General features: G+C 46.4%; 1 protein-coding gene across 1 annotated transcript; it reads right to left on the bottom strand.

Annotated features, from left to right (window-relative positions):
- Positions 1-3,104: 3,104 nt before the first annotated feature.
- TH (tyrosine hydroxylase) lies at positions 3,105-24,065 on the bottom strand. Its single transcript, XM_068399029.1, has 13 exons — positions 23,976-24,065; positions 17,900-18,103; positions 13,703-13,877; positions 11,467-11,555; positions 11,183-11,250; positions 9,372-9,422; positions 8,340-8,485; positions 7,789-7,924; positions 7,587-7,656; positions 7,185-7,241; positions 6,495-6,590; positions 6,189-6,322; positions 3,105-3,264 (listed from the first exon to the last, which is right to left on the bottom strand). Exons 1-13 carry the CDS (start codon positions 24,063-24,065, stop codon positions 3,105-3,107), a joined length of 1,476 nt encoding a protein of 491 aa, XP_068255130.1.
- Between the last annotated feature and the right edge of the window lie 2,287 nt (positions 24,066-26,352).

Below are 26,352 nucleotides of genomic sequence, written 5' to 3'. Positions count from 1 at the left end.
AAATAAGCCTCAGGTAGAAGAAGCAACATGAGAAAAATAGGTAAAGTGAGAAAGGAAGAATCCAGTTCATATATGGCTTATGAAATAAGGGGCCAAATAATGTATTTGAAATCAAATAAAAAGGAACAAGTCTTAGAGACAAAATGGAAGGGGACCTATTATGTTACTAATAGGATAAGTCCTCTAAGATATTAAATAGATGAGGGCAATGGTAAATACAAACGGGTTCATGTTTCTCAGATGTCCCCCTAAGGGACCAAAAAATTCTGGAATCTGTCATGAATTTGTCAAGAACACAGACACAAAAAATGCCCCAAAGAGGAACCTCCGGTGCCTGCTCAGCCTGAGCCCCCGCACTCACAGCACGCCCCAGCGCAACCTCATCTCTCAGAAGAAAGGGGTTGCAGCCCCTGTGGTGTTTACCTCCCGCGTGGCTGCAGTAGATCTGTTTATGTGCTTGTATACTAACAGGGCTGGTTTATGCTTCGAGTTTTGCTTATTTTCTATTTTTGTAGGGCAACAGATTTTACTACAGCTCCTCAAACAAGCAACAGCTGACAGAGTCACGGAGCAGCAATGCAAACTCCAAGGCAAGGCGGAGGAGTTGAGGGCTCCTGCAGTTGCAAGGATTTTTAACTTGGCTTTTCACTCCATATTAATAGCTTTGGTCTTTTTATAAATTGCATTAATTTTAGACATTTAACAAGGCAGATAATGACTGAGAAGTGCTTTGGAGAACTAGAGGTGACCACCTTCAGACCTTTATGGGTTTTGAGGCCAGACCAGAAAGTGGATGCCTCCATGGAGTCTCCCTGCTTGGTCCTGATTAGGAGCCCAGCATCACTGCAGGGTTTGCAGCACCCTTGCTGCACTTGTAGGCAGAAACGCAGGAGCTGGAGACTACCAAAGGAGAGGAGGAGCAGCAAGTGACCTGCAGGCCAGTAACATCGCATTGCTATTGCTAACAGAGACATAAGCTGTGCATTAACTATACAAGCTTCATTGTTGTAACTTCCCTGTTTGGAGCTTAATTTTCTTTATTTGAGTCTGTTTTACTGGAGTCACCAATAAGACTCACATAGCTAGATAGCTAACCTATGACCTAACCTGCCCTGGTCTTGTATAGCTTGCTCCACCTACTTAATCTAATAGTAATAACTTAAGACCTCACATTAAAAATTGTTACAGCTCTTAAGGGAGCCTTGAGAGTTACAGCTCAAGATCTGGATCCACCCAGATTGGGAAATCATAGCTGAAGCTTTGGAAAAAATGCTCTAAAATTACAATAACTGAATGAACTCAGTAGTTTTATTCATTTATGGGGCAATCCTCTGAGGATGAACAACTTGTGGAGAAGCAGCTAGCCCTAGTGTTGAACTGCTGATTTCAGTAATGGCCTTTTAAGCAATTTAGGAGGAATTTAGGAAGGGGGTCAAATAAGAAAGGAAACAGAAAGGAGGGATTGAAGCAAGTGGGAGACTAAGTGCTGTCAGTAGCTAAGTAGTTAAAATTTGAGAGAACTGGGCGTTAAGCATATGTATGTGATGGTCTGAAATGGGATAAAGAGTAATGGATTGTAAACTATTATGACTGAGCCACAGCAGAAGTAGCACTGGAGATCGATGGTATATATAAGTATTGGAGAATACTTACACCTAATAGGCAAAACTTAACTGCTAAGCCTTGCATTTCTTTAAAGAGGAAATTATAAAAATCATATATAGTGGATAAGGATGGTAGAAGTCTATACAGAAATGTTCTAACAGATCATGAAACAACTATGTGTAATTCTCCCCTGCGCTGTCCCCCACAGCTGTTTAGCTGCCTCCACGCATCCCGAGCCCAATTCTGATACTGCACAGCTGCATAACCTTGGGCCAAACTTCTGAGCAAACCACTAAGTTATGAGACAGCCTACAAGAAGATAAGAAGGGCAAAAGCAGGGGGAGGAAATCTGAGAGCTTTGGGTCAGAGCAAGCCATTAATATCCACAGTGAAATCTGGATGAAACTGGGTTTGAGCATCCTAACTGTATGTTATGTTCCTCAGAATTGGCCAGCAATAACATTAGTCACACATCTGAGCTACATCAGGTGACAGTGATATTGGGATATCTCAGAACAAGACAATGCTGTACCTGCATAATAGACTGGAAAAGTGAAAGCATGTGAAATCCTCCCAAGGACTGGCAAACTCGGGATTTCAGTGGCCCCACTCAATCTGAAATAACCAATAAATTCAGGATGCTAAGAGGCTGCTGAGGCTGCCCAGGGCCACTAACATGCAGGAACATCAATAGCTGTGACTGCTATCTGCTGTGAAGGGTGGCAGCTGGGCCCTTGAGCACTCCCTGCTGTGGGAGCTTTTAAAAGAGGCTTGCTCTGTAGAGGATGCAGGAAGATCAGGGCTGCTCTGTGCCAGACAGGCAACTCCTGGCTTAGGTCAATTTAGAGGTTCAGGGGAGCTATGATGCTTATTGCAGCCTGGTGGAGTGGTGCAGATCAGGGATTTGCGCCGGAGCATCCCCCTGTGTGAGAAGCTGAGGGGAGGCTCAGAGATGAAATTTCAAACTTCATAGGCTTGGTTCAGGCAGAAAAACTCCTAGAACAGCTCTGCATTTCCCAAATGTATGAGTCTCTAAGAAGCAGGAGATGGTGGGGACTGACGGTCCCTCGCGAAGTTGCTATAGGAGGGGCTAAAAAAAAGCAGATTAATTTATTCTCTCAAACTGCAAAAAATAGATTTTCTCTCTTTCTTTTTCTTTTTTTTTTAAATAAAGAAGCTTTTCTCCTCTTCCTTGCACCCAGGAGCCTAGCACGCAGCTCTTGACTTCAACTTTGTAGCTTGACTGTGCTTTTGATCCGTGCTAAGCCTCTTCCAACAGTCAAAAGTAAAGCTACCCAAAAAGCCAGCAGGCCTTGGGTCTGTCCCTCCGCCCTCCTCTGAGCCGGCCCTACATACAAAAGTGGAAAGCTGTTGGGGTCGCGTGGTGACAAGCAGCAATGCAAATATTTGGAGAAGACTGGTAGGAGTTACCAGCTGGGCAGAGCAGGTGGTTTTGGGGCTGCGAGGGAAGAGGGGAAGGAAAGAGCCCAGTTCTCGTATTAACTGATAACATTGAGCGCGTTAATCAGCGAGTGAAGCTCATCCCTTACGCTCTCCAGGGAGTGACAGATTGTCTGAGGGCTGTCCAGGAGCTCAATGCTGTGGGTGTAGGGCTCGTATTTCACTGAGAAGGGCCGCTTGATGTGTGCTGCGTAGCTCCTGCAACGAAAGGGTGCAGAGGGCTTGGTACAAGAGATGGGTCCTGAGTCTCCCTCCTACCCATCACCATTTACCAAGATCACAACAGATTAATGTCTCCTTTAGGCAGAGTTTCTAGGTTAGCACAAAAACTCTGGTTTCCCACCTTTCCAGCTCCACAGGGAGCAGTAGTTGAGATCTCTCCTGATCAGCAAGGAAGACCATGAGTCTGACTGCAGTCTTCCGTGGGATGAACACATGGGCTTGCATCAGACTGGAGGGTACACTGAACTGGTCACATCTGTGGCTATTGCCAGGCATCCTCTACTTCAATATCTTTTTTTCAAAATTGCCAAGGAGATTTAGAAGCTAATTGCAGGGAAAGCCCGTGGTATTATAGTATTATATTCCTAAATCCTTTCTGACATTCATTTATTGACTAACCTCTGCTTGAGGAGGAGGAAACTATCTGCAAGCTGTATTAAGGACAGATTTGACAGGCAGTGGCTCAGGCCTGGGCGAGAGGATGGGAACAGCATCACCAGAGCCATGTGCTTGAGCAAAGTTGTACTACTGTACCCAAAGCCAAGTGGAGCCTAGATCTCAGTGATAAGCCTGACTTTACCTGCTACCTCTCAAGAGCAAGACCTTGTTGCTACCTTTCTAACGGAAAAGTACATGGTCAAGTGAAAACAAATCAAGGGTAAGGTTTCCCCAAAGTTGTTCATGTTCACCTCCAACATTAAGATTTGTGCACTTGACAAGGTAGGGTTTTTTTTTTTCTTTAGTGGCTGTGTAAATATGGAGCTGGGAATCTACATTTAGGTACTCATGGCTACAATCTCATGCTGGAAAGGCCTGGGAAGGTGAGGGGACAAACCCTAGCAACAGGCATGCTCCTCGCTTCTGCTGAGCCTTCACCCTTTCGCTCCTGAATTGCTTAGCTTAGGGTACCCTCTTGTGGCTACCGTGGCTCTGTTCTGGCGCAGGGCTCCAGGAAGCGCATCCCCATCTCAGAGATGCTCCTCTGGCGGGTACCGCATGCTGTGGGGAAGCCTAGTCCTGAAGTGCCGGGGTCTGGGGGGAACACCAGCCAGGGCCAAGGGGCAACATGGTCAAAGCCTCAGGCTGGCGCTTGCAGGGAGCTGCCAAGCTTGCAGGGAAACAAAACCAAGTGCAAACGGAGGGGTTTTCTGCATACTCATGTTGTCCATCTCCTAAAAGATGTGGCTTATCTCAGTTCTACCAGGCAAGGTCCAGCTCACCTCGTTTATTAATGCTATCAGCCACGGTGATAGCTCGTAGCACAGCTGCTAATGGTTAGAAACTTGCCCTCCAACATGGATGTGTTCACTTGACACCTTTTTGAAGCAATTAAGTACGACATGGGTGCCTGGAAGGGCACTGAGAGTGTGTGTCCACCCTAGAAAACTAGTGGAAAATTTTCTTTCTGGGAAAAGAGGCTTTTCTTGAGGGATAATACTGATAATCAGATCCATGGTGGCAACTGCTAGTAATGCAAAAAATATAGATGTTTTAATGTTTTCACCTCACAAAGTAACATCTGTGTGGTCTCTGAGCATTTTAAAGAGGATCACTTACAGTGCTTGTCACTGTCAAAACCCTCTAGCCTAATCTTGGCTGTGTATGTGGTGTATTTTTCCTTTTTAAATGCAAGGAAATGACTCATTAGGCAACAGTTGGGGTTTTTTTAAAGCAGCCTAGTGTGTGCTGAGAGTATGGGCTCCCCAGGTGCAGGCATTTGAGCAGCTGGTCTCTGGGTTGTATGAATGGTGCAAGCAAGGGCAATAAAAGGAGAAGCTGAAATACAGCAGTACTCGCCACATTATTTGTATGAAATACCCCACTTACAAGAACTGCCAAGTCATGTACATTGTGCAATACTTCATCTCATCCTATCCCTTTCCTAAGCTAAGATAAAATGGTATAGGCAAAGTTTTCCTCTGTCAGTCAAATATTAACGGACTGAGCTTTCCTCCTGTGGGCAATTCTAGGTATGGCCAAGAAAATGCTCTTCTGAACAGATGTCCGTGGGTAGAGCTGCCCCTCTCCAGCCTGTTTGCAGTCCCATGGGATGGGGAAACCCAATTACACTGGTGGGATGCTGTCTGGGGTCTGCTAAGCCATGTTAACCTGCCTAGGAGACAAAAGTTCCTTTTTTCCCCATGGATAAATCTATCCATGCCAAGCAAATATTTTTTGTTTGTGTATGAGCTACTAACGATGCTTGGGTTTTTTTTTTGCTGGTTGAATGATAAATGGGTAACTTGCCAGCAGCTGATCAGAAAGACAAACATCTTTCTGCATCCTAAATTCAGAGAATGCCACCATTTTGAACAGCTCTTCACCCCTCTCCTAAAACTATCACCCACAGAGCAAATTTTACATGACGCAGAAGCACAGGTTTCAGGACACATGCTGGCAAGATGCTCCCATGAAGGACAGCCGGTACCTGACCTGTATCACTTGGCCCTTCTGCAGCAAGAAAGCAGAGGGGGTCCTGGAGGGTGGTTTGGCTCTCCAGTTTCTGGACCACAAGCCCTCTATTTTGTTGCTTGACCTCCCCTGAGAACCGGAGATAGTCTGTAACTAACTCCGTCCTATGAGAACTAGGCAGATGAGCAGATGAGTCCCTTCTCTTGCTCCCTCAGTCTTGTTTCCAAGAGTGCCTCCCACTCCATCCCACTCCTCCACACCCATGCCCTGGAGTCCAGCATATTTTTGGTGGGCTCTTGGGTGAATCCAAGGGACTGAAGTTGGACCCTGTAGCAACTGGAGAATCACTTTACTTTGAAAGACCTGACAACAGTTTCCAGAGTGCTTCTGAGACCTTGAACTGAAAGCAGCCATTGTGTCAAGCCCTATTTCAATATAATATAGCTTCATTTCCTTCTGTTTGGATATCTCTCACTGCCCAGTCCTACCTCAGTTTACTTTTGGCATCGCTGAAGCTCTCAGACACAAAATATACGGACTGGTAGTTCTGGTCCTGGTAGGGCTGAACAGCAGCAGCATCAGGGTCGAAGTCCCGCACCTCTGGTTCATCTGACAAGGAGTGCTATGGACACAGCAGAAAAATGACAGCATGAAATTAAGGGGATCGGAGAGCACATATGTGATAGACAAAGGTGGAGAACAGATCAGGTAAAGTCGTTGGAGCTGTGTAGAGGAAGAAGGTTTTTTGCTGTATAGGATCTAAGAGCAGAGAGACAAGTTATGCCGGGACTTACTATGAGCTCCCCATAGGAAGACAGGAGCCCAGCTCCGTAGGCTTTGACTATCCCGTTCTGTCTGCAGAGCCCAAACTCCACTGTAAACCAGTAAAGCTGTGAAAGGAAAAAGAAAAATGCATAGGGGATGCAGCTCCTCATCTTCATCTCCCTGTCACTTCTGAGCCCTTGCATCGTGGCCGGGGTTTGGGGTTGTTTAAATGAACAGGTGCCTGGCACTTTGTCCCCTCTCCTTACCCTGCACCCATCACTGCCAGAGCGAAGTGCTAAACTAAGTTGCTGCCACACGAGGAGAAATGGGAACTGTGTCCCTGGGCTGGTCCCCTGCATGCCCAGCTGCTGTGCGGTGCTACCGTTCGGTGCCCTTGGAGCAGGATGGGTCACCTTGCCGAGGGAGAGCCAAAGGAAACGGATGTCATTTAATCCCATCCCAAAGAGTCCCAGCAGTGCTGTCATTAGAAATATGATGCTTCTGGTGCCCAGGAAAATTGGGTTAATGTGCAAGCGAGCTCTGCTCTTTAACTGATCTCCGCTCTGCACAGTCATCATGAAAGAGCAGGCCTGGGGCAGCTCAGGTAAGGGGCTCTGAGCCTGCAAATCTGGGGAGACCAGGCTGGACCAGTCCCCTTGATACCACAGAAGTGCTGTTGGAGGGGTCAGGGCCCCCATCCAGCAAAGAGGAAAACTTACCGTTGAGAGTTTCTCAATTTCTTCATCAGTTGCTCCCAGAGACGCCAGCCCAATGTCCTGGGAAGAGAAGGGAAGGGGTGAACGTCAGCACAGATTTGGTCTGAGGGCCTTACATGTGGATTGCTCTGTTTTATTGCCTAGAGACAATAGATATTGTTGCCCTGCACTGACATACATCTTCTGAGGCTTCATCATGCTCAGACTAAAAATGCTTTGCTACAGAGCCTGATATTTTTACTCTGTATTAGCGTTCTCAGTCCATCAATAGGGCTCCTGAACATCGTATTTAATATAAATAAATCCTAGAACAAAAAGAGTTTAGGTGGCGAGACTGGGGTTGATTTGGGTTCCCACCTCATGCCCTGCCTTCTCGGGGGCAAGGAAGCAGATGAACTACCTTACCTGAGAGAACTGGGCAAACGTCTTGTCAGCCAGCATCGGGACGTGCCCCAGCAGCTCGTGACAGCAATCCCTGACGATGCCCAGGGAAAGGAGGAAAACATAGTCAGCAGCGGACAGAGTTTGTCTGTTAGGTAGAAAGGTTAATTGCTGGCCAGGTGGGATGTCTGGGCAGGGGGGGCCATTTGGGCCAGGCAATACTCACGGCTCGGGGGAGTGCATGGGTGAGGACGCGTGGCGGATGTACTGTGTGCACTGGAAGACGCGGAATGCCAGGCTGGCGAGGAAGTCCCGCGCCGACAGCAAGCCAGCCACCGGCCGGAGCTGGAAGCCAGTCCTCTCTGAAACAGTGCATACCGTCTCTGTGGGGATGCACGGCCCATGGGCTGTGCTGGTGTCCTGTGTTCCCAGCACGAACAGCAAAAGCATCAGCGCTGGAAACTAAAGGGCTTCTGCTGTGCCAAGCCTCATCTTTTTGCTCCTACTAGGGAGTAACATCTGCTCTTTAGGTGCTCAGTGGGATCATTTGACTATGGGCTTGACCTTCAGTTGCACTCCGCTGTGTTTAGCTCCAGTTCACACCACCTGGGGTCTACCCCTGTCCTCTCTGGGCAATGCACAAGCCTTCACCAGCTCTCATCCCAAATCTCAGCTCACACACTCCTCCTTCGGGTTCGGGTTTCCTGGCTGTAGCTGCCACCACTGTGCTGAAGCCCTGGCAGACCCTGAACCTGGGTCCCCCAGGCTTGTACCCACCTTTCAGGAAGTGGGAGACCTCCTCCAGCTGAGGGATGTTGTTCTCATTGTAGCCACAGAATTTTTCCAGTAGATTGAAAGCTTCAAGGTACTCCTTGCAGGCATGGGTGGGGTACAGGCTCTTCAGGGTGCTGTACACCTCCTTCCTTCAGGACAAGAGGTGACAGAAGTTCAGCGGCTTGATGTGTTTAGTCCTCTCTTGTCCTCTGGTTCTACACTATCAAGGACTCACACCTCTAGGTTTCTTGTCCTTTTGCCTTTCTCCACCACTAAGGCTATGTCCGTGCGCATTGATAGGAGTATGTAAACATACAGACACACATTCAAATGAGCCTGCAAAGTCAGTAGTTGTATCTCCACAGACCTATTTCTGACCTTGAAGGTCAGAAGATTTTATAAAAGGTATTAACTGGAATTAAAATATTCTCTGTAGGTTCTCTCCTGAAGTTGCACTATGAAGACAGCCAATATAACCAGGAGATGACCTTGTTTAGGAGCCCATGTACTCAGCTCGTATGAGCTGGCCTTGTTTTCAGAGACACTCCTGCAGTGACTCTCTTGGAAATAATCATGTTCAAAGGAAGCATTTTCCTAAGTGAGGCCAGTGAGGTACCATGCAGATATTCACCACAGACCTCATACTTCTTTCTGCAGCTCTGATAACTGCCCTTTGGATGCTACTACTAAGCCAGGTCCCCTTAGAGAAGTGGGACTCCAAATTATCTACCTCGCTTTCTGGGGAGGCTCCTTTGGAGGAAACTCCTGGAGTCTGCAGCATGAAAGTGCTCTCGGGGCAGCCCCAAGAAAGGAGGAGAGAGAGTATCACTGTTTTGGAGGTAGCTTGCTCTCCCAAATGCAGTCCCTACCATAAAACACCATGGAATGAGTTACTGTTTTTTATAACAAGCCATTAAGTAGGATGTTTGCACTCCTGATACATTTTTCAAGAGATCATGCCCTAACCATTTAGGTTTTGATTTCCAGCTTCTAGTGGTGAAGCCAATAAAGGTCACAGATTAAATTGGTGCTCACCAGGTAGCGATCTCCTCTGCTGTGTACTCCACATGAGGGATCGGGTCCCCGCTGCAAGGCAAATGCATCGTTACTGACAGCAGCAGATCACGAGCCAGGCTTCTCTTCTCTTTGAGAAAGAAGCACTTTGGAGAAGCTCTGCATGATTTTGATTGATCTTCTTTAAACCAAACAAGGGGGTGACAGGAAAGACAAAGCCTTAGTATTGGGTCATTTGTACAGGTGCAACAAATACATAGACACAAAGAAAAGCATTAGTCTAGCCAGAGGTTATAAATGAACAAGCAATGAGCAAAAGCTTAGCAGGCATAATATTTTCCAGGAAAAAAAAAAAAAGTTTTCACTGGAAAAAAATGAAACTTTGTGTGAAAATAAATTAATTTCATGTGCCTGAACTTCGAGGGGCTGATGGCTTCAAGAATGAATCAGTGGCTGGGAAAGAAAAGCAGCTAATAAGGAAAACGAAATGCATTTGAACTGCAGAAAAATATATTGTCAGTAAGATTAAGGATGGCAAGAAAAGAAAAATCTTAACATTGATATAAGTGGGAACTAAAGAAGACTGACACTTTTGCTTTTTCTGCATCATAATTAGCAATTGTATATCCTAAATCCTTCTGTTCTGTATTTGAACAAATGAGATATTCACATGTTACAGCAATAAAGCATAGTTCCTTTTCCATTAACAGCCTGAAGGGATGCTACAAAGCAGCTCATAAATGCTAACCTGCAGATGAGATGCAAGAGGAGACATCTTAAATGGGTGTATCATCTTAGGACAGTATTTCTTCCTGTGACCCTCAGGATTCTCTTGCTGGCACAGTGACTTTCTGTGCATTTAGTATTAGTACAGGATAAAAATATCAATGTCTATATTCTGGGCTTCAAATCTGCAAAATATGAAACCTAACAGAGCAGAAAGCCATGCTGGGATCACACAAGTTGCAGGGGTAGCTCAAGAAGGTGACCCATATAATTTCCATAGTCTGCTTGCAGCACAGCTCACTACAGAAATCCACACTTAAAGCCCTGCTTGGAGAGGGAGACACTGTGGTGAAAAGCAGTATTATGGAATAGGATCTAGGGAATACTTTATAAACCCAACTGAATATTAGAGTTTTGTTTGATGTTGTAGTGAAGAGGCTGATTGCTATCACTGCATATATCAGAACAGAAGAATTAAGTAGGAGTACAAGAGATAGTCTTAAATCTATATAAGACAATGATGAGACCATTACTGGAATCTATTTAATTTATCAGAGAGAGTTAGGAGGTGAACCATTTAGTCTATAAATACCCTCATAGCAAAAAAAATCTGATAGCAGAATTCAGTCTAACAGATGAAAGGATTGTATGATCCATTGGGTGAAAGCTAAAGCTATCGAAGTTCAGTTTAGAAATAAAACCCACATTTTTTCACAGACAGGATAATGAACCATTGGAACAAATTTTCTGGGCATGTGGTAGCTTTTTCAGCACTTGAAACACTGAAGTTGAAACTAGATGTCATTCTAAAAGAGGTGCTACTTTTCAAAATGAAGTTTGAGGTCTCTTGGAATTATAAGTGGCTTTTGTTATGCAGGAGTTTTATTCTGGCTTTATCAATGTATGAATTAATGACCACAGACATTTTTTAATTAAAAAGAGACTAGAATACATAGAGAGAACAGGGACACAAAAAGAGTTGGCAAGGCTGAATGGGGAGACAAAACATAAAAGAAGAGAAGTCTCATGCAAGTAGCACAATGACTTCCCAACAGGTTGCATAGACATGGCATTATCCCTGCATAGATGTTAGGAAAGAGACTTACTGCTTATAGTGAAAAGCAATTTCTGCTATTGATTTCCTTCTCTGGCGATATACTTGGTCGGAGTAGCCCTGTGATGACAAGTAGGAACAGAGACAGGATTTTTAATCAGTTACTAAAATTTCTCACCCAACAAAGTTTATCACTGGCTGGAGCAACTTCTCTCATGGTGGTGATTGCACTACAGTTCCTTGATCAGCTGCAGTAATACGTGTTCTCCAGCTTCCTGCTTCTGAGGGAAGGCTCAGGACTCCAACATGAGGATGTGCCCACAGAGGTTAACTCACCGGGTGATCCAGATCCAAGTCAGGGTCAAACTTGGTGACCAAATGGTGGCACTTGTCCAATTCACAGATTTTTCTGGGAAACCAGTGAACTATGGGGAGAGAGAAAGAGAAAAACTGGCTGTGGAAGTGAAGATGGAGCATCCCTTGCTGAGAAGAGGTCGTAAGTTTGAATAAGATACATCTGACCTGATGTACCAAATGCACACACACAACAAACAGCACATGACACAGCTGTGCCTTCCAGGCAGTAGTCCCACGGTCTCAATGCTCTTGTCCTAGAGCCAGGTCTAATGCAGTGATCTGCATCTCATGACTTCCCTGCCCATATCTCAGCAGAGTATTTTGTGACAAAAGTAAATAAGAAGAAGAAAATTGGATTTTACTTAAAAATTCTAAACTTCACATTAAAAACAAACCCAGAGGTCTAACTGGTTGTGGAGTGATTACTGCAGATCTAATCGGATATTTTACAGTAAGAATCACCCTGTCCTCGGAACAGGATGGCATGGGGAGTGTCTTCTTGTTTAGTGCTGGATCTGTACATAGTTCCTGACACATAGGTAGGAAACTACTTTACATTTATAATATAAAACACTGGAGTAGGGATGGTGTCCTGTTTTTTCAGGGCTAAAATTTATAGAAACACTTTTCTGTTACCTTTTGTTTCAGTTTGTGGCCAGCTGTGGTATGGTGATCAAGGCCATTAGCAGTTAAATCCAGGGCAGCTGACCCAGGCTGGCCCACCAGGTGTATTCTATAACATTAACGTCAGGTTCACTATAAATGGGAAAGCTTCCTGGGGATGGGTGGGGTTCTTTTTCTCTGCTTTCTTCCTTCTTCTTCTTGACAATTGCTATTCCTGGAAGGACTTGCCACCAATCTGTGGGCTAAGTATAATTTTGTGTCTTTTGTATTAGCATTGATATTGTTTTCCTTATTTTATTAAACCTGTTTAAATTTTAACCCACGAGTCTCCCTCCTTTTCCCAATTCCCTTTCTCCACTGGGGAAGGGGCATTGGGTGATAGAACAACTGGTTATTGTTTAGCCCTGGGTGCGGGCTAAAAGAAGACAGATGGGGAACTCTGTAGGACAGGTGTGAACAAAGCATGAAATTTCATCTCATATTTTGATTTTTTTCAATCTGGTACCAGAATAATGGCCTATGGACTCTGTTGAGAAATGGTCAAGGAGGGAAGTGGCTTTCAGGATTCAGGTGTCCCAGAGGCAGTCTTTTCTGTTTTCACAGAATTGACTAGGTTGGAAGGGACCTCTGGGATCATTGAGTCCAACCTTTGACCTAACACCACTGTGTCAACTAGACCATGGCACTAAGTGCCACATCCAGTCTTTCCTTAAACACCACCAGGGATGGTGACTCCACCACCTCCCTAGGTAGCCCATTCCAATGCTTAATAACCCTTTCTGTGAAGAAATTTTTCCCAGTGTCTAACCTGAACCTCCCCTGGCGCAGCTTGAAGCTATGTCCTCTAGTGCTGTCGCTAGTTGCCTGGGAGAAGAGGCTGACCCCCACCCCACTACAACCTCCTTTCAGGTAGTTGTAGAGAGCAATAAGGTCTCCCCTGAGCTGCCTTTTCTCCAGGCTAAAAAATCCCAGTTCCCCCAGCTGCTCCTCATAGGATATACCCTCTAGACCCTTCACCAGCTTCGGTGCCCTTTTCTGGACTCGCTCCAGCACCTCAACATCTTTCTTGTAGTGAGGGACCAAGAACTGGACACAGAACTCGAGTTGTGACCTCACCAGTGCTGAGTACAGGGGGCAATTACTTCCCTAGTCCTGCTGGCCACACTATTCCTTATACAAGCCAGGATGCCATTGGCCTTCTTGGCCACCTGGGCACACTGCTGGCTCATATTCAGCCGGCCATCAACCAAAACCCCCAGGTCATTTTCCACCAGGCTGCTTTCTAACCACTCTTCCCCCAGCCTGTAGCACTGTATGGGGTTGTTATGGCCAAAGTGTAGGACCTGGCACTTGGCCTTGTTGAACTTCATACCATTGGTCTCACCCCATCTATCTATCCTGTCCAGATCCCTCTGCAGATCCTTCCTACCCTCCAGCAGATCAACATACCCACCCAACTTGGTGTCGTCCGTGAATTTACTCAAATTCAGCATGCAGTAGCTCTTCCCCTTTTCTGGGAATAACAAAGTCTCCACCCTGTTTCTACAGTTCAGCCTCTCTGCAAAAGTGAAACAGTTTTTAAGTTCCTTACATTTGTCTTCCTTAGTGGTCCTCACATCTTCTGCTACCCTCTTGATGGAGCTCATGAAAGTGTTGAGGTCAGAGCTGTGGACTTCACAGCGCACAAAGTACTCCAGTTCAGCGGTCCCTTCACGAGGCTTTCGGCTAAGCCTGGTCTCCAGGTGGTGAATTTTAGCTTCAAATGTCTTTTGGGACATGGAAAAGGAGAAGAAAAACATCAAACAACACTTGAAACACCTGCTGGTACTTCCCAAAAATGGCCATATGGATACATTTGGGAGGGACTCCCCCTTGTCTTTTTCTTCTTCCTTTTTTTCCCCCACTGGGATAAACACACTTATCAATTAATTCCACAGTTTTCCTTCTGGACAGACAGCCAGCGGGACTGATCAATAACTATCAACAGAAGACTTCCACAGTGGCAGAGAAGATCGTACCAAGAGGGGAAATTGATGTGGCAAAATGCCGCCTCCTACGACCCCCTTTCCTTTAATCTCCCACTTAAGGCAAAGGTGCTTGTTTGCTGGTTGGGGGGAAGAGGTTGGCGACGACGTACAAGGGGCGGGCGCTGCCCGGGCGTGGGCAGGCGGCGCGGCGCTGGCCATGGTGCTGAACAGACGCGGCTGGGCCCTACCCCGACTCCAGTAGCGTTAATTTGGGGCTCGCTATCAGATCTGACACCATTTGGGCTCATTATCAGAACTGACTGTCAACGTTTAAAGCTGGGATGGCTATTAAACGGATGGCAGATGCTCTCTCTTAACCCTTCCCCCCCACCCCCCGTAAACGGGAAGGAAAAGAGAAAAGGGAGAGAGACTTATGGGCTGGAAAGTTAAAACAGTTTTAATAAACAATAACAATGAAAAAGAGTACAATAAAATGAATGGAAATTATTAAATATATACAAATATATACAAAACAAAGATCAAACTCCCCCAAAGACAATCCCATCACCACTCGTGCTCCAGGACAAGCTCTGGGAAGTCCTAGACTGGACTCAGCATCAGACAGGAACTGGATTCAGGAATGCACAGATTGGGATCGAAGGCAGGAGAAAAAAATGGACAGGGTCCTCTTCGGACACCAGCCATAGAAGAAGAGAGCATGACCCTCGTGATCCCTCAGCTTTAAACTGAGAATGCCATGTATGGGATGGAATACTTCATTGCTCAGTTTTGGGTCACCTATCCTGTCCACTCCTCCCTGCAAGTGCAACTCTTTTACAGCCTTTCACTTGTAGACCATAAGAAACTTAGCAGTGACTTTGGTTTCTATAGGAATAAGCATAAGCAAGAGCCTTTCTGCATACCATACCTTCCTTCACCTTAGTAATAACTATTAATTTCAAGTGTTATCAATCCCAGAAGTGGACACTGTCTGAAAAACATGTAGTTAGCTTCAGAAAGTGTAGCTCCTTAGAAGAAACTTAACTGAAAGGAAAAATTACTGAAAGCAAAATTGGTTCTGTCCTAGTCCAAACCAGGACACTGACCTCCCCCAAAGAATAAGAAGGAGACAAAATGGAGTCTATAGTTTTCCAAAGGGTCCTGGTAGATTTGCGGATATTTTCCTTAGCTCAGTGAAAACTGGCAGTTCAAACCCAAGTCCCTGGGAAATGACCCAACCTTTCCAAAGCCTCTGCAAGATCTTTGGTAGAGGAAGCGACATTATTTCTTTTGTTAATCAGAGGCAGAAAGATGAGAAGGAACAGATGCGATGCCACAGGTAAATTAAATTTAGCATTGTGTTTTTTAATGTACCTACCAACTTCACTATTACATTCTCCCCTCAACAATCAATACCTTTGCATTAATCTGACAGCCGTGATTGCATTACCTATGCTTTGGCTGCATGTAACACATACAGAAGAGTGAAACCAGCTTCCCTGAAGCTTGGTTCATGATGAGGCAAATGTCATTATGCCCATCTGCTTTCATATCTTGTACCTGCATTGCCAGAGGGGTCTGGGAAATGAATCTTCCTCTGTTGTGGCTTGACATGCTTGTCTTTTTATTATATTTAAAGCTCTTTCTGTGACAAGCTCAAAGAGCTTTTTTTACTAGGAAAGCTCTTGATGCAGCAAGTAAATTGCTCCAGGAAGAAACAAATAATATTTGAACATAAGCCGCCCCTGCTTCTTGCTTGATGTTTTAAAAATTGTTTCAATTATAGACTTTAAATGTAGTGTAATATAAAACCTACCAAGTACAAGAGCCTATCTTCTATGTTTCATACCCACTAAGCAGTCTGTTGCATTTGAAATGTTACAGTGATAGATTTTTCATGCCTTATCTGGCAGCTATGTGCTTCTAGGAAGGAGACCCCAACCATGGCAACACCAAGGCTTTTGTCTAACAAGCTTGTCTTAGAGGTTCTTTCGGTCTTGAGACAAGAACTATATGTTGCCTAGAAAACAGCTTTTCTTGCAACAGTCATCTTAGAGGAGATGCAATATGTTTTGCAATTGCTGAAGACCTTAAACACTTTTCATAAGATTATCAGAGATAGTACTGCATGTGCAGTGACTAGCTAGAATGCCCTACCATTTCAGGGGAATACTTATCCTCCAAACACACTTTTTGTATGTTCACAGCTGTTAGGTAGTGGTTTTGCCGTATAGTGTTGCTGTGTGATCTGTTTTTACCCCAGAAGTGGTTGCATTTCATGGGGAAGATGGTGTTTTATAATTATCATGTGTATTAATATATAAGCTAGCAGCACGCCCTTCTGACAAGAAAGGCCAACCACATACGGAATTGTGGTAGCAAGACTGTAGACAACAGGTCAAAGGAAGTGACTCCTCCTCTCTCGGGGGTGAGGGAAACCACATCTGGAGTATCATGTCCATAGAAGAAAGACATTGATATGCTGTAGCAGGTATAGTGGAGGGCTGCCAAGATGCTCAGGGGGCTGGAGCACAATGTTGTATGAAGAAACACTGAGGGAATTGGATTGTTCAGCCTTAAGAAGTGAAGGGGCAGGGGAGATTGTTTCACTGTCTACTGGTACAGTGGGAGGGTGTAAAGAAGACAGAGCCAGACTCATCGGAAAAGTACACAGAAGGAGGTCAAGAGGCAACGGGCGCAAGCTGGAAGCAAGGACATTAAAAAGAAAAGAGAAAAAGCCTTTTCCATGAAGGCATCAAACACTGCTCAAGGAGTCCAAGGAGACTGTGGGATCTCTGCCTTGGTGATGTTCAAAATGCAACCAGCACAGCCCTGAGCAACCTGCTGTGACTGGACCTGCTCTGAGCAGGAGGTTGGACTAGGGATCTCCAGAGGCCCCTTACAACCCACGTGATTGATTAACGTGAACAAATTGTCCTCTTTCACTGCAGAAGTCAATTAAATTAAACTATTGTAGACAAAACATATCTCAAAACTTCAGTTTGCAAAACACTTTTGAATCCTTCTGGATGAAAATGTACTACATAAATGCAAATTGTCGTGTTTTGATTACTGTTTAAATAGGCAGCACTTACCTCAGTCTTTCAATTCATGGTACTGAGATCCTAGATAATGCAACATTATATTGCTGGCTAGGGGGAAAAATCTCTGTTAGTTACCAGTTTTCCTTGGTATTAAAGCCATATACAAGGTGCATCTCTGGGGGGAACCAACAGAACCTTTAACATGTGAATCAAATTCATCCCTGAAGTAGGGAGGTAATTCTGAAATCAATACACTAGTTTTACACTCAGGGTGAAGTTGTTCCTGTAACTCTTTCATCAAGGAGCAATGTGGCAATGCCATTCCGAGACTGCCAAAGCCTTGACACACAAGTAAGGCGGGTTTGGTCTGTACCCATGCAGTGCACACGGCTTGCTTTGAATCTGGGATCAGACCCTTGCGCATGAAGTTGAAGTGCTGAGCAGTGGAGAGGGCTGTCAGAGTATGCTACAAGCCACAAGGGTGTGGACTGTAGGTGTGAAACTGTGTGGCTGGATCCAGTAATTAAGCAAAGTTAAGCCCAGGGCATAACAGCACTACCAGACAGAGGTATGGCTCATTCTTAGTGATGGAAAGTGAGGGCACACTGAGGCATGAGTAAAGCATGACTGTGGGGACATCAGACAATTAACTGATAATTTGCAGTAGGCAGACCTAGTCTGAGTCTTCTTTAGTAGACTCAAGTGATATTTCTCACAGAACAGCCATGAAACCTGTAGTGGGTTCCTTGTATCCCATACAACAGGTTATGTACTCACCTCAAATACCTTAAGTGCACGGGACAGTGGTGAAGTCTTGGTTCCCTTGAGCATGAAGAAGAGGTTCAGCATGGCTCTCCCATCCTTCTCCTCGAAGACAATGGTCTCTGTAGACTCTGCAGCATCAATGGCTGCAGCTGCAGCCTCTCTTTCCTTCCTGGCATCTTCAATGAGGCTTTGACGTCTACCAATGAACCGTGGAGACTGAGGCAGAACAGAAATAAATAACACTTCTGATAGAGCTGTAGGGGAGATCAGAGGCATTCCCAGTACCTGAATGAGGTGTGACTGCTGTGTCTCAGCAGAGGAAGAAGAGGAAGGTTGGATTGACTTGCCTGGCTTTGTAGAGGAAGATTTGGTGATGAGGACTGAGGCTTTCAAATTGAACTTTTGGAAATGTGGAGCTTTAGGAAATCTGTGTAAAACATTCTTGTGGCATGACTAGAGAGTGCGCTTCTCCCCTCACCTTTCCCAGCAACAGTTTTCAATAGCCTTCAAAAAATAAAAATCAGAAACAATCTTACGCAGTTTTAGGGTGTCTGATGAAGTCAAGTGGAGAGGCGTTAGATAAACGTGAAGTCATTTGAGAAAAGATATGCTATGAGGGACAGCTGAAGCCCATAGCTGTGGCCTGGCCAGGAAACATGAACTGTTTGTAGGTGTATTAGCAGGGCTGCTTAGTTAAACTGCTCCCAGGATCCAACGCAGCATTTTCTTCTGACATTAAGTGGATGCTTGTCCATTGAAGTGTAATTGGAACTGCATTCATATAGCCCAGAAAATAAATTCCTCCCATTTATCTATAGATTTGTTCTGTGTCAACTAACTCCTGCACATTTCTGTTACTTGGAATTGCATCTAAAATGCTGCAACTCTGTGCCTGGGGTCATACTAAGTCACTCACTTATATTTACAGTGAGCTACAAAACTATTTCCATCACTACTGTTTCTTTTGTTATACAAATAGCTGACACTCTAACTTATTTGTTCTCGATCTTTTTACAACCAGTTTTCCATTTAGAGGCAGTTCAGCTGGTTCCAATTTTCTGTGTTCAATACCCAAACCAGATGACAAACCCTCAGAACTTGCTAAAAGAAAGCTGGGGCAGCACTGAAGAAGGAGCAGAACGTAAAACCATCCAGCACCTGCATATAGAGCAGGACTGGCTGCAGTTTTCCCTCTGATTACATTGAAAATATCTGGAAAAGAGATAGATGCTAACCATGCAGTGCCTTCCCTACCTTGTGAAAATTTGAAGAATGTTTTCCTTTTAAAAAGACAGCCCATTTTCTCTCTGATTTTCAAAGCCCACCGTCAGTAACTAATGTTTCCTGTGAAAATCCTCTTGGATGCTTCAGCAGTGTAAAGCTGACATTTTAAATGCAGCCTGAAAAATGCAGCACATCTTGGCACCAGCCCATGCACTTCTATCCAGTCTTTTTTAATAAAGATACCCCTCTGAAATGATATTTGCTGATCATCAACCCCTGTCACATCCTGCCTGGGGGAGAGGGATAAATTCGGTAAGAGATCACAGAATCATAGAATCATAGAATGGTTTGGGTTGGAAGGGACCTTAAAGATCATCTAGTTCCAACTGCCCTGCCATGGGTAGGGACACCTTTCCACTACACCAGGTTGCCCAAAGCCCCATCCAACCTGGCCTTGAACACTGCCAGGGAGGGGACATCCATCCCTGGGCAGCCTGTTCCAGTGTCTCACCACCCTCACAGTCAAGAATTTCTTCCTAATATCTAATCTATATCTACCCTCTTTCAGTTTAAAATGGTTCCGCCTCATCCTATCACTACATGCCCTTGTAAAAAGTCCCTCTCCCGCTTTCCTATAGGCCCCCTTCAGGTACTGGAAGGCTGCTAGAAGGTCTCCCCGGAGCTTTCTCTTCTCCAGGCTGAACAGCCCTGACTCTCTCAGCCTGTCTTCATAGCAGAGGTGCTCCAGCCTCCTGATCATCTTCATGGCCCTCCTCTGGACTCGCTCCAACAGCTCCATGTCCTTCTTGTGTTGGGGGCCCCAGAGCTGGACGCAGTATTCCAGGCTGGGGTGTCATGAGAGTGAGTAGAGGGGGAGACATGAGATGAGCCTCCTCGCTTTCTAGCCCATCCTCAGAGATTAGAGGGGCTAGGGGCAGCTGGGCTAATCTCTTAATAGGTGGGTCAAATGTTGGGGGAGTGACTCAGATTTGCAGATCCCCAGGTGTGGATTAAGGTGAAACGACACTCAAGGTCAGTCTACAAATCACAATTTGAATAAATGGTTACTACACAGCAAAGCATGTTATATGCATCAGCATGTCTGTATGATGTACCACCAGCTCGGGGTAGGGCTCGCATTACCTAGTAGCTTAGCAAACTAGAAAGAGGAGAAGAAGTGGGGAGGAAGAAGAGGAGAGAAAGAGAGAGAGAGAAGATAAAGAGATAGATCACCACTCCTGGATCCAGCGTCGGACCTGCCATCGGGGGTCTGGGTGGCGAGGTCAACCCTTAGCCCTTCTTTGCTGCTCCTTTTATACTCTTTGTAGTTAGAAGACCATTGGGGATCTTTTTGCACAGATAACTTACCTTTGCCTCCCATGAGACATCGCCCTTTCGGACCTTTGGGCCTCTTGCATCATCTGGGAGTGTTCAAGACCACTTACAAGCAGGACTCCGGATGCCTCCGCAGCCGTGCCAAGTGTCACGTACACACTTTATCTTTGTTCTCCCAGGTACCATCGCCCTTGCAGTCCTTCCCCAGCGCATAAACAACTCTGTGTTCAGGGCCTAAACTGTGGCTTCAGGGCACTCGTCCCCTACAACCCCTTTATTCCTTGTGGCACAGAAAAACACCTTCTAACAAAAAAGCACATATTGCTGCTCGTCTAAATCGATGGTGTTCATGCTCAAAGAGAGAAGACATCTAATAAGTATCCTGAGGCATAACTTTTAAAAGATTGTGAGTGCGTGCTCAGCTTTAAGCGTGTGTTTTATATCTCTACCGTGTTTAAAGCTAAGCTGGTGTTTGCTTTAAAGTGCCTGCAATAAGCAGGGCAAACAGCCTTGTGCTAGCCACAGTAACTGGGCTCTGCAGCGGTCCCAAGCCAGGCAGCGCTTCAGCTAAGGATGTTTTCTCACACCGTGCCTCAAGGCGCAGAGGTGCAGCAGGATTTTACTTCTGGGGTGGAGCAGGGGAGAGGAGGGAAATTAGACCCCCATGTTTAGGCTGTAAATCGAGTTAAAATCTGACTGGAAGGAGTTTAAATAGTGAGAAGACCTGTGTGACTGGAAAGACGCACCAGGAGAGGCAGCCTTGACCAGTCAGACCTGTGTGCTGGGATTGGGTGGCCCCTGGAAGGCAGGAGCAGGGGGTTTCGGTCCCTGTTGAGGGGTTCTGGAACCTGCTTAGCTCCATGCTGGCCTGTTTTGGGTGGGTAAATTTGAAAAAAAAAAAAAAAGAAAAAGGCTGAATTTTGCTTGGGAGAAGAGCGCTGGGAGGGGTCTGCCTGCCCGCTGCCTCTTACAGGTACAGGCTGCCTGGCTGCGCACTCCCCATCTCATCGTCCTCTCCTCTGCCCCTCACATTTACACTCATCGAGGTATTACTTCCTTCTGCTGGAAATTAGGAATCTGGCATATAAACTAACCAAGCTGATCTCTCATGATAAATGCCTGCCTTTCTTCAGAAGTCACTGTTACGTGGTATTTCCAAATCGCCTTGCAGACTAGCTCCCTGAATGTGTATCTAGCCACAGTGAGAAGTTTAATTTATTTTTGCAAAGCATTTATTTGCCTAACCAGGGCCTGAGCCTGATACGGTCATTCACTTCTTACAAAGGGTTAGTTCGTTTTTCCTTCTTTGAATTTGCTGCAGCTCAGAGTGCCCTGCCTAAGCAGTGTCGTTAAAAATACTGTGCTCTGAGTTAAAGTACTTTGGCTTTTTTTTCCTGGCTTATTATTTGCAGCAAGTAGGAAGGATTGTAAAGACTATTTCCCTCCGTGCAGAATGGGGACACCCCTGCTTCCCTGGGCTCTCCTTCCTGCTGCTTTGCCTCCAACTACTGTCTCCTGTCTGGCTCTACTTATGTGCTCTGTAACCAAACCCTGCCCCAGCTACAGTGTCAGAGTGTCTTGTAAAAACTATTAGCAGCAGAAAAACTAAATACATAACAAAAGATTTTTCCACCGTGTGAGTTTGTTGGCTGGCCCAGTTCACACGTAAAATACCTGCTCGTGTAGATGAGTTCTGGGATTGCAAAGGTCTTTTTTTTCCCCCAGTTTGCACAGTTTCACCTGCAGTGGGGTACTGATCCCTGGGGGTTAATGGCAAAGGAACACCTCAGACCTACCAGAGCTAGTGCAGTGGTGGGCAGGGGCTGGGTGGCTGATCACCCATGGTCACGCCAACACCACGAGGGACGGAGACACGCAATGTCACATACAAATGCAGAGTCATGCCTCTTGCCTCGTACAAGCCAGCAAAATAAGCGATGGGATTGTGGAGAGCTCCTATGCTAGGTGAGATAAAAGGGCAAAGCCTTTTGTGCAGCCCGTTCTCAGAATTATTCTAACAGGGCTAAGTTTTATTTTTTATTATTTTTCTGAAGATTTCCATTCAAAGAAGGGATGCAAAGATGGGCTGAGGTTTTATATCCACCCCAGGCTGGAGGAACTGCTCACCCCAAGCAGGATGCCATGCTCCTGCCAGCACACCTGTCGAACCCAAATTCCTTGTGCCCCTTCGTTTGGTGGCCTGTTTCCCATCAAACACAAAGCAGCACCCCAGAATGTGTAATAACCAAACACTAGCCCCTTCTCCAGACACCAATGAGCATCTTAAGTACTGATTTGATGAGAAGCCTGGAAAATACAGGGTGTTCAAGAACCACTTAAGTGATCATTATTTTGCCAGAATGAAAATGGTTGTGTGAGAGGGAAGCCTTCCCTGATTTCCATTTATTAAAGAAAGCAAGCTTACCTCCTTGTTTCCTAAATGTTTCCCTTCATTTCCAGCACTCTCCTCTCTCCGCAACACCTCTCACTGCCTATGTAGTGGCTGATTGTACCAAGTCAGAGCATCACACAGGGTTAAGAGGAGAGCGGGTGAAAAAGGCAGCAGGCGTAGGGGAGGGAAATGGGGAGCTCTATAAACGACCTGCTGGAGTCACTCTGCAGATGTCTGCCAAACACCTCTTCTCCCTAACCCATTTCGATTCTGGGGTTTCCCCCTGCCGAGCATCCCAAGGGGGTCCCCTCCCGGATGCACCCACTGCCACCAGCTGGTCTGGCAACTCCAGGGTCACCTGCAGCCTGGCCACATCTCTGACCCATAGGACTGTCCTGTGTTGGGAGTCTCCGGGCTCCTTCTGCCTGCCCTGGCATTTGGGTTAGGAGGTGAAATGTCCCTGTCCCTACAGCCAGTCCAATGCGTTGGCCAGACCTGACTTTCTAAAGGCACTTGACAGCTCAGCAGGAACTTTTCCTCTCCTTTCCCTGACACGTACAGATCTGGTGTGTGCAGAAGCATTCCCCGGGCTAAACCCAGGGCTGAGACCACACCAAGGGAGGGCTGGGAACAGAAACGGGGGAAGGATGTGCTGGGAGAAAGCGAAACTGCAGACGCAGCAGCAGCGAACAAACTGACTAAATTGCCTGTGCCTCGTATGCTGTCTGAAATAACAGCCACACTTTTTCATTGTGCTGGAACAGGTGAAATCTCTGCAGTTTATTGCCTTGAAATCAGGAGAGCATTAAGGTTTTTGAATTGCCTTTCACGTTGGGGATTCCTTGCTATTCCTGCCTTAGGTCTATGGGTTATTTACCTTGCTTTTTGTTGGGGGGAGTGTTGCATTAGTTCAAGCTTTCACCCCGCTAAATGTTTGCATTTCACATGTACCAGTATGTAGAGAGAGCTGTTTGGGTAATTTCCCTTTGCCAGCCTGGAGCCCGGAGGTGCCTATGTGGGGGAACTCCCACAAAGGCAGTGTTGGTCCATCTGTCCCTGCCTGCCTCTGCCTATAGCTATGGGAGAGGCTGCGATTTTTGGAGGGGAAGGGAAAGAAGTGGAGTAGGGTTGTCTTACCATGATGGCCTCGGCTTGCTTGGAGTCCAGCTCTGACACCGCCCTGCGGAAGCCTTTGGCTGCAGAGGTGGAGATGTTCGGGGTTGGCATCTTTGCTCTTCCACAAGCTCTGATCTCCGCTTTCCAGCTCCTTGCCAGCTTTTTATTGGGTAGGGCTGACGTCAAAGACTCTTTCAAATCTTCTCTCCCCCCGCCACCTCCCCATCACCACCTCCCTCCTTTCTCCCCCTCAGGCTGTGAGGAGGAGGGGACGTGAAGGAGAGAAACGTTTATGTCCCATTAAATCTAATCACTACAAAGACTGCAGACACCTTACCTTCGCAGAGCAGATGCTCCCCCCACCTGTTTGCCTGTGCCCAAAAGATTTCTACTCTGTTTTTCCCCCGCTCTTCTTCTTGACAGAGTTCACTCTCGTGCCGTGTTTCAGTCCGACACATTTGCTTTCCCTGCTTGGGAGTTGCATGAAAGGATTTTGATCTCTGAAAGGACAAAATCAAAGGAAGGAAGAGATTCAGCCCTCTCTAGCTCTTTTTTCCCCGTTTGCCTTGTCATTGAGACAGTAAATGAATAGGAAGATAACACTGACTCCCCCAAGACAGACGTGGGACTGGATGCAGTTGTCACGTATGCAACTCCTGACGCCTGGCCCCTGCAAACGCTGTGCATTTCAGTGCTCTCTCACCACCTTGTGTCTTGGTTTGGCCATGTAACACTGGCAGCAGGACTACAGAATCGGGCCCCTTGAGTCCTCAGAGATGAAAAAGACTTTAAAGAAAATAACCTGGAAAAAAACGCTCTCAGTCCTGCCTTCCCAAGGACTTTGTTCCTTTTGCAGTAATTCCTAAGAGACCAAATGCCCGAGGACCTCTAGGGCTGTTACAGCAAGTGGCAGCTCAGGACCCGTCCTAGGACTCTGCTTTGCTGTGAGCAAAAGTGGCCTTTTCCTCCCCGGGGATTTGCAGCAGCTCTCCCACACCAAACAAGTGCTGTGGGAATGCACAGTCCTGCTTCATGTGAGCCACCACCATGCTGGGGACAGGCCACCAGCTGGCACAAATCCCTGCAGTGGGGAAGCCAGTGGCATTTCACTGGATGACTGCCGGAGAGCTCACCCACAACCTTGCCAACAGTGGCATTGCTTTGGAAGACACCTGGTTAGAGTTGGTGGCTCATCCTTCCTGTGGCAGGACAACTGAGTTCATGTCAGCATGCTGATGATTTTTGCAGTGCCAGAAGCCCTGGAGGATCAACATCCCATTGACCTCCTTGAGGCTGCAAATCTCATGATGTTTGCCATCTCCTGCAAACACCAGGGAGCAGACAGCATGATCAACACTGCCAGCCCAACCAAGGCAGCTTGGGAAGCCCCAGCCAGCTACAGGTTGGTAGAAGTTGAAGCTGAAGTGAGCAGCTGGCAGCAGCTAAAGATTTGGTCCAGTAGTGAGCCAAAAATAATTTGAATTCAGGTGGAGCAGCTTCTTTTATAGCAAGTGCTGAGGACACCCTGCTGTTGAGTACAGTGGAAACCAGAGGAAGGAGTTAAGCAGCCATCAGGGCTCCTCTCTCCCCAGCCTCTGTGTCCTCCCATGTGGTACCACCTCGAACACGGAGAGCAGCCCTTGCTTTTGCTTTAATTTCATCCCTAATCCCCTCTGAGTCTCCTAAACCTTCTGTTTGCCCTCTGCTAAACCGTGGATGCTCAAAACATGATAAAAACCCACCAAACTGATGGAGGGGAATGCTGCCTGGTGTTGCAGGGTCTTCTCAGAAAACATTTTAGGGGAAGGTCCCAAGTCATCCCCACAGCCCAGAAGCTGGGCAATGAGCAGCACTGCAGGCTCAGACACCTCCTGGATGCTGGGGTGGCCTTGGGGACCCCCTTACTGGGGGATACAAATTAGCACAATCCTACGGTTGATTTTGTTTCTGCCACTGACTGAGGTGGACCATTGTAGCTGGACAAGCTGGAGTGCAGGGAACACCATTCCCGAGATATCGGTGCTCACTCCCACGCTGCCACCTTAGCCAGGCGTCCCAGCTGCACTTGCTGCAGGCTGCACCTTTTCACAACCCTTTTGAGCCTGTTTTTCCCAGCAGGTGCACTGAATAGAAGATCATCGGCATTGCTTCGTGCTGCCACTGAGAGACCACTGTCACCTAAGGATTGACAGCTGTCTTCGATAGCCAGGCTTGCCAACCTGCTCAGGAATTGATTGCCTCCTGGCTAAGGGAACAAAGGATTTTGGGGATGACTGCAAGACAGCATTCGTTTAAAACGCAGACCAGCTCCTGCTGAAGTTAATCTTTCCTTGAAACTTAAGACGATTAGGATCTCATGCAGATTGCCACCCATGCTGTCTCATGTTTCCATGTTCTG

This window comes from Nyctibius grandis, chromosome 4 (genome assembly GCF_013368605.1).
Source record: "Nyctibius grandis isolate bNycGra1 chromosome 4, bNycGra1.pri, whole genome shotgun sequence".
Lineage (NCBI taxonomy): Eukaryota > Metazoa > Chordata > Aves > Nyctibiiformes > Nyctibiidae > Nyctibius > Nyctibius grandis.
The sequence above is the reverse complement of the archived record's forward strand: the minus strand, read 5'-3'. Positions and strand labels throughout refer to the sequence as shown.

Excerpts from the sequence above, each read along its gene's own strand:
- TH (XM_068399029.1), bottom strand. The coding sequence starts at position 24,065 with ATGCCAACCCCGAACATCTCCACCTCTGCAGCCAAAGGCTTCCGCAGG. Across the intron at positions 6,591-7,184 it reads AAATTGAGAAACTCTCAACG|CTTTACTGGTTTACAGTGGA; the intron begins GTAAGTTTTCCT and ends TTCCTTTCACAG. Across the intron at positions 6,323-6,494 it reads CTTCCTATGGGGAGCTCATA|CACTCCTTGTCAGATGAACC; the intron begins GTAAGTCCCGGC and ends CTGTGTCCATAG.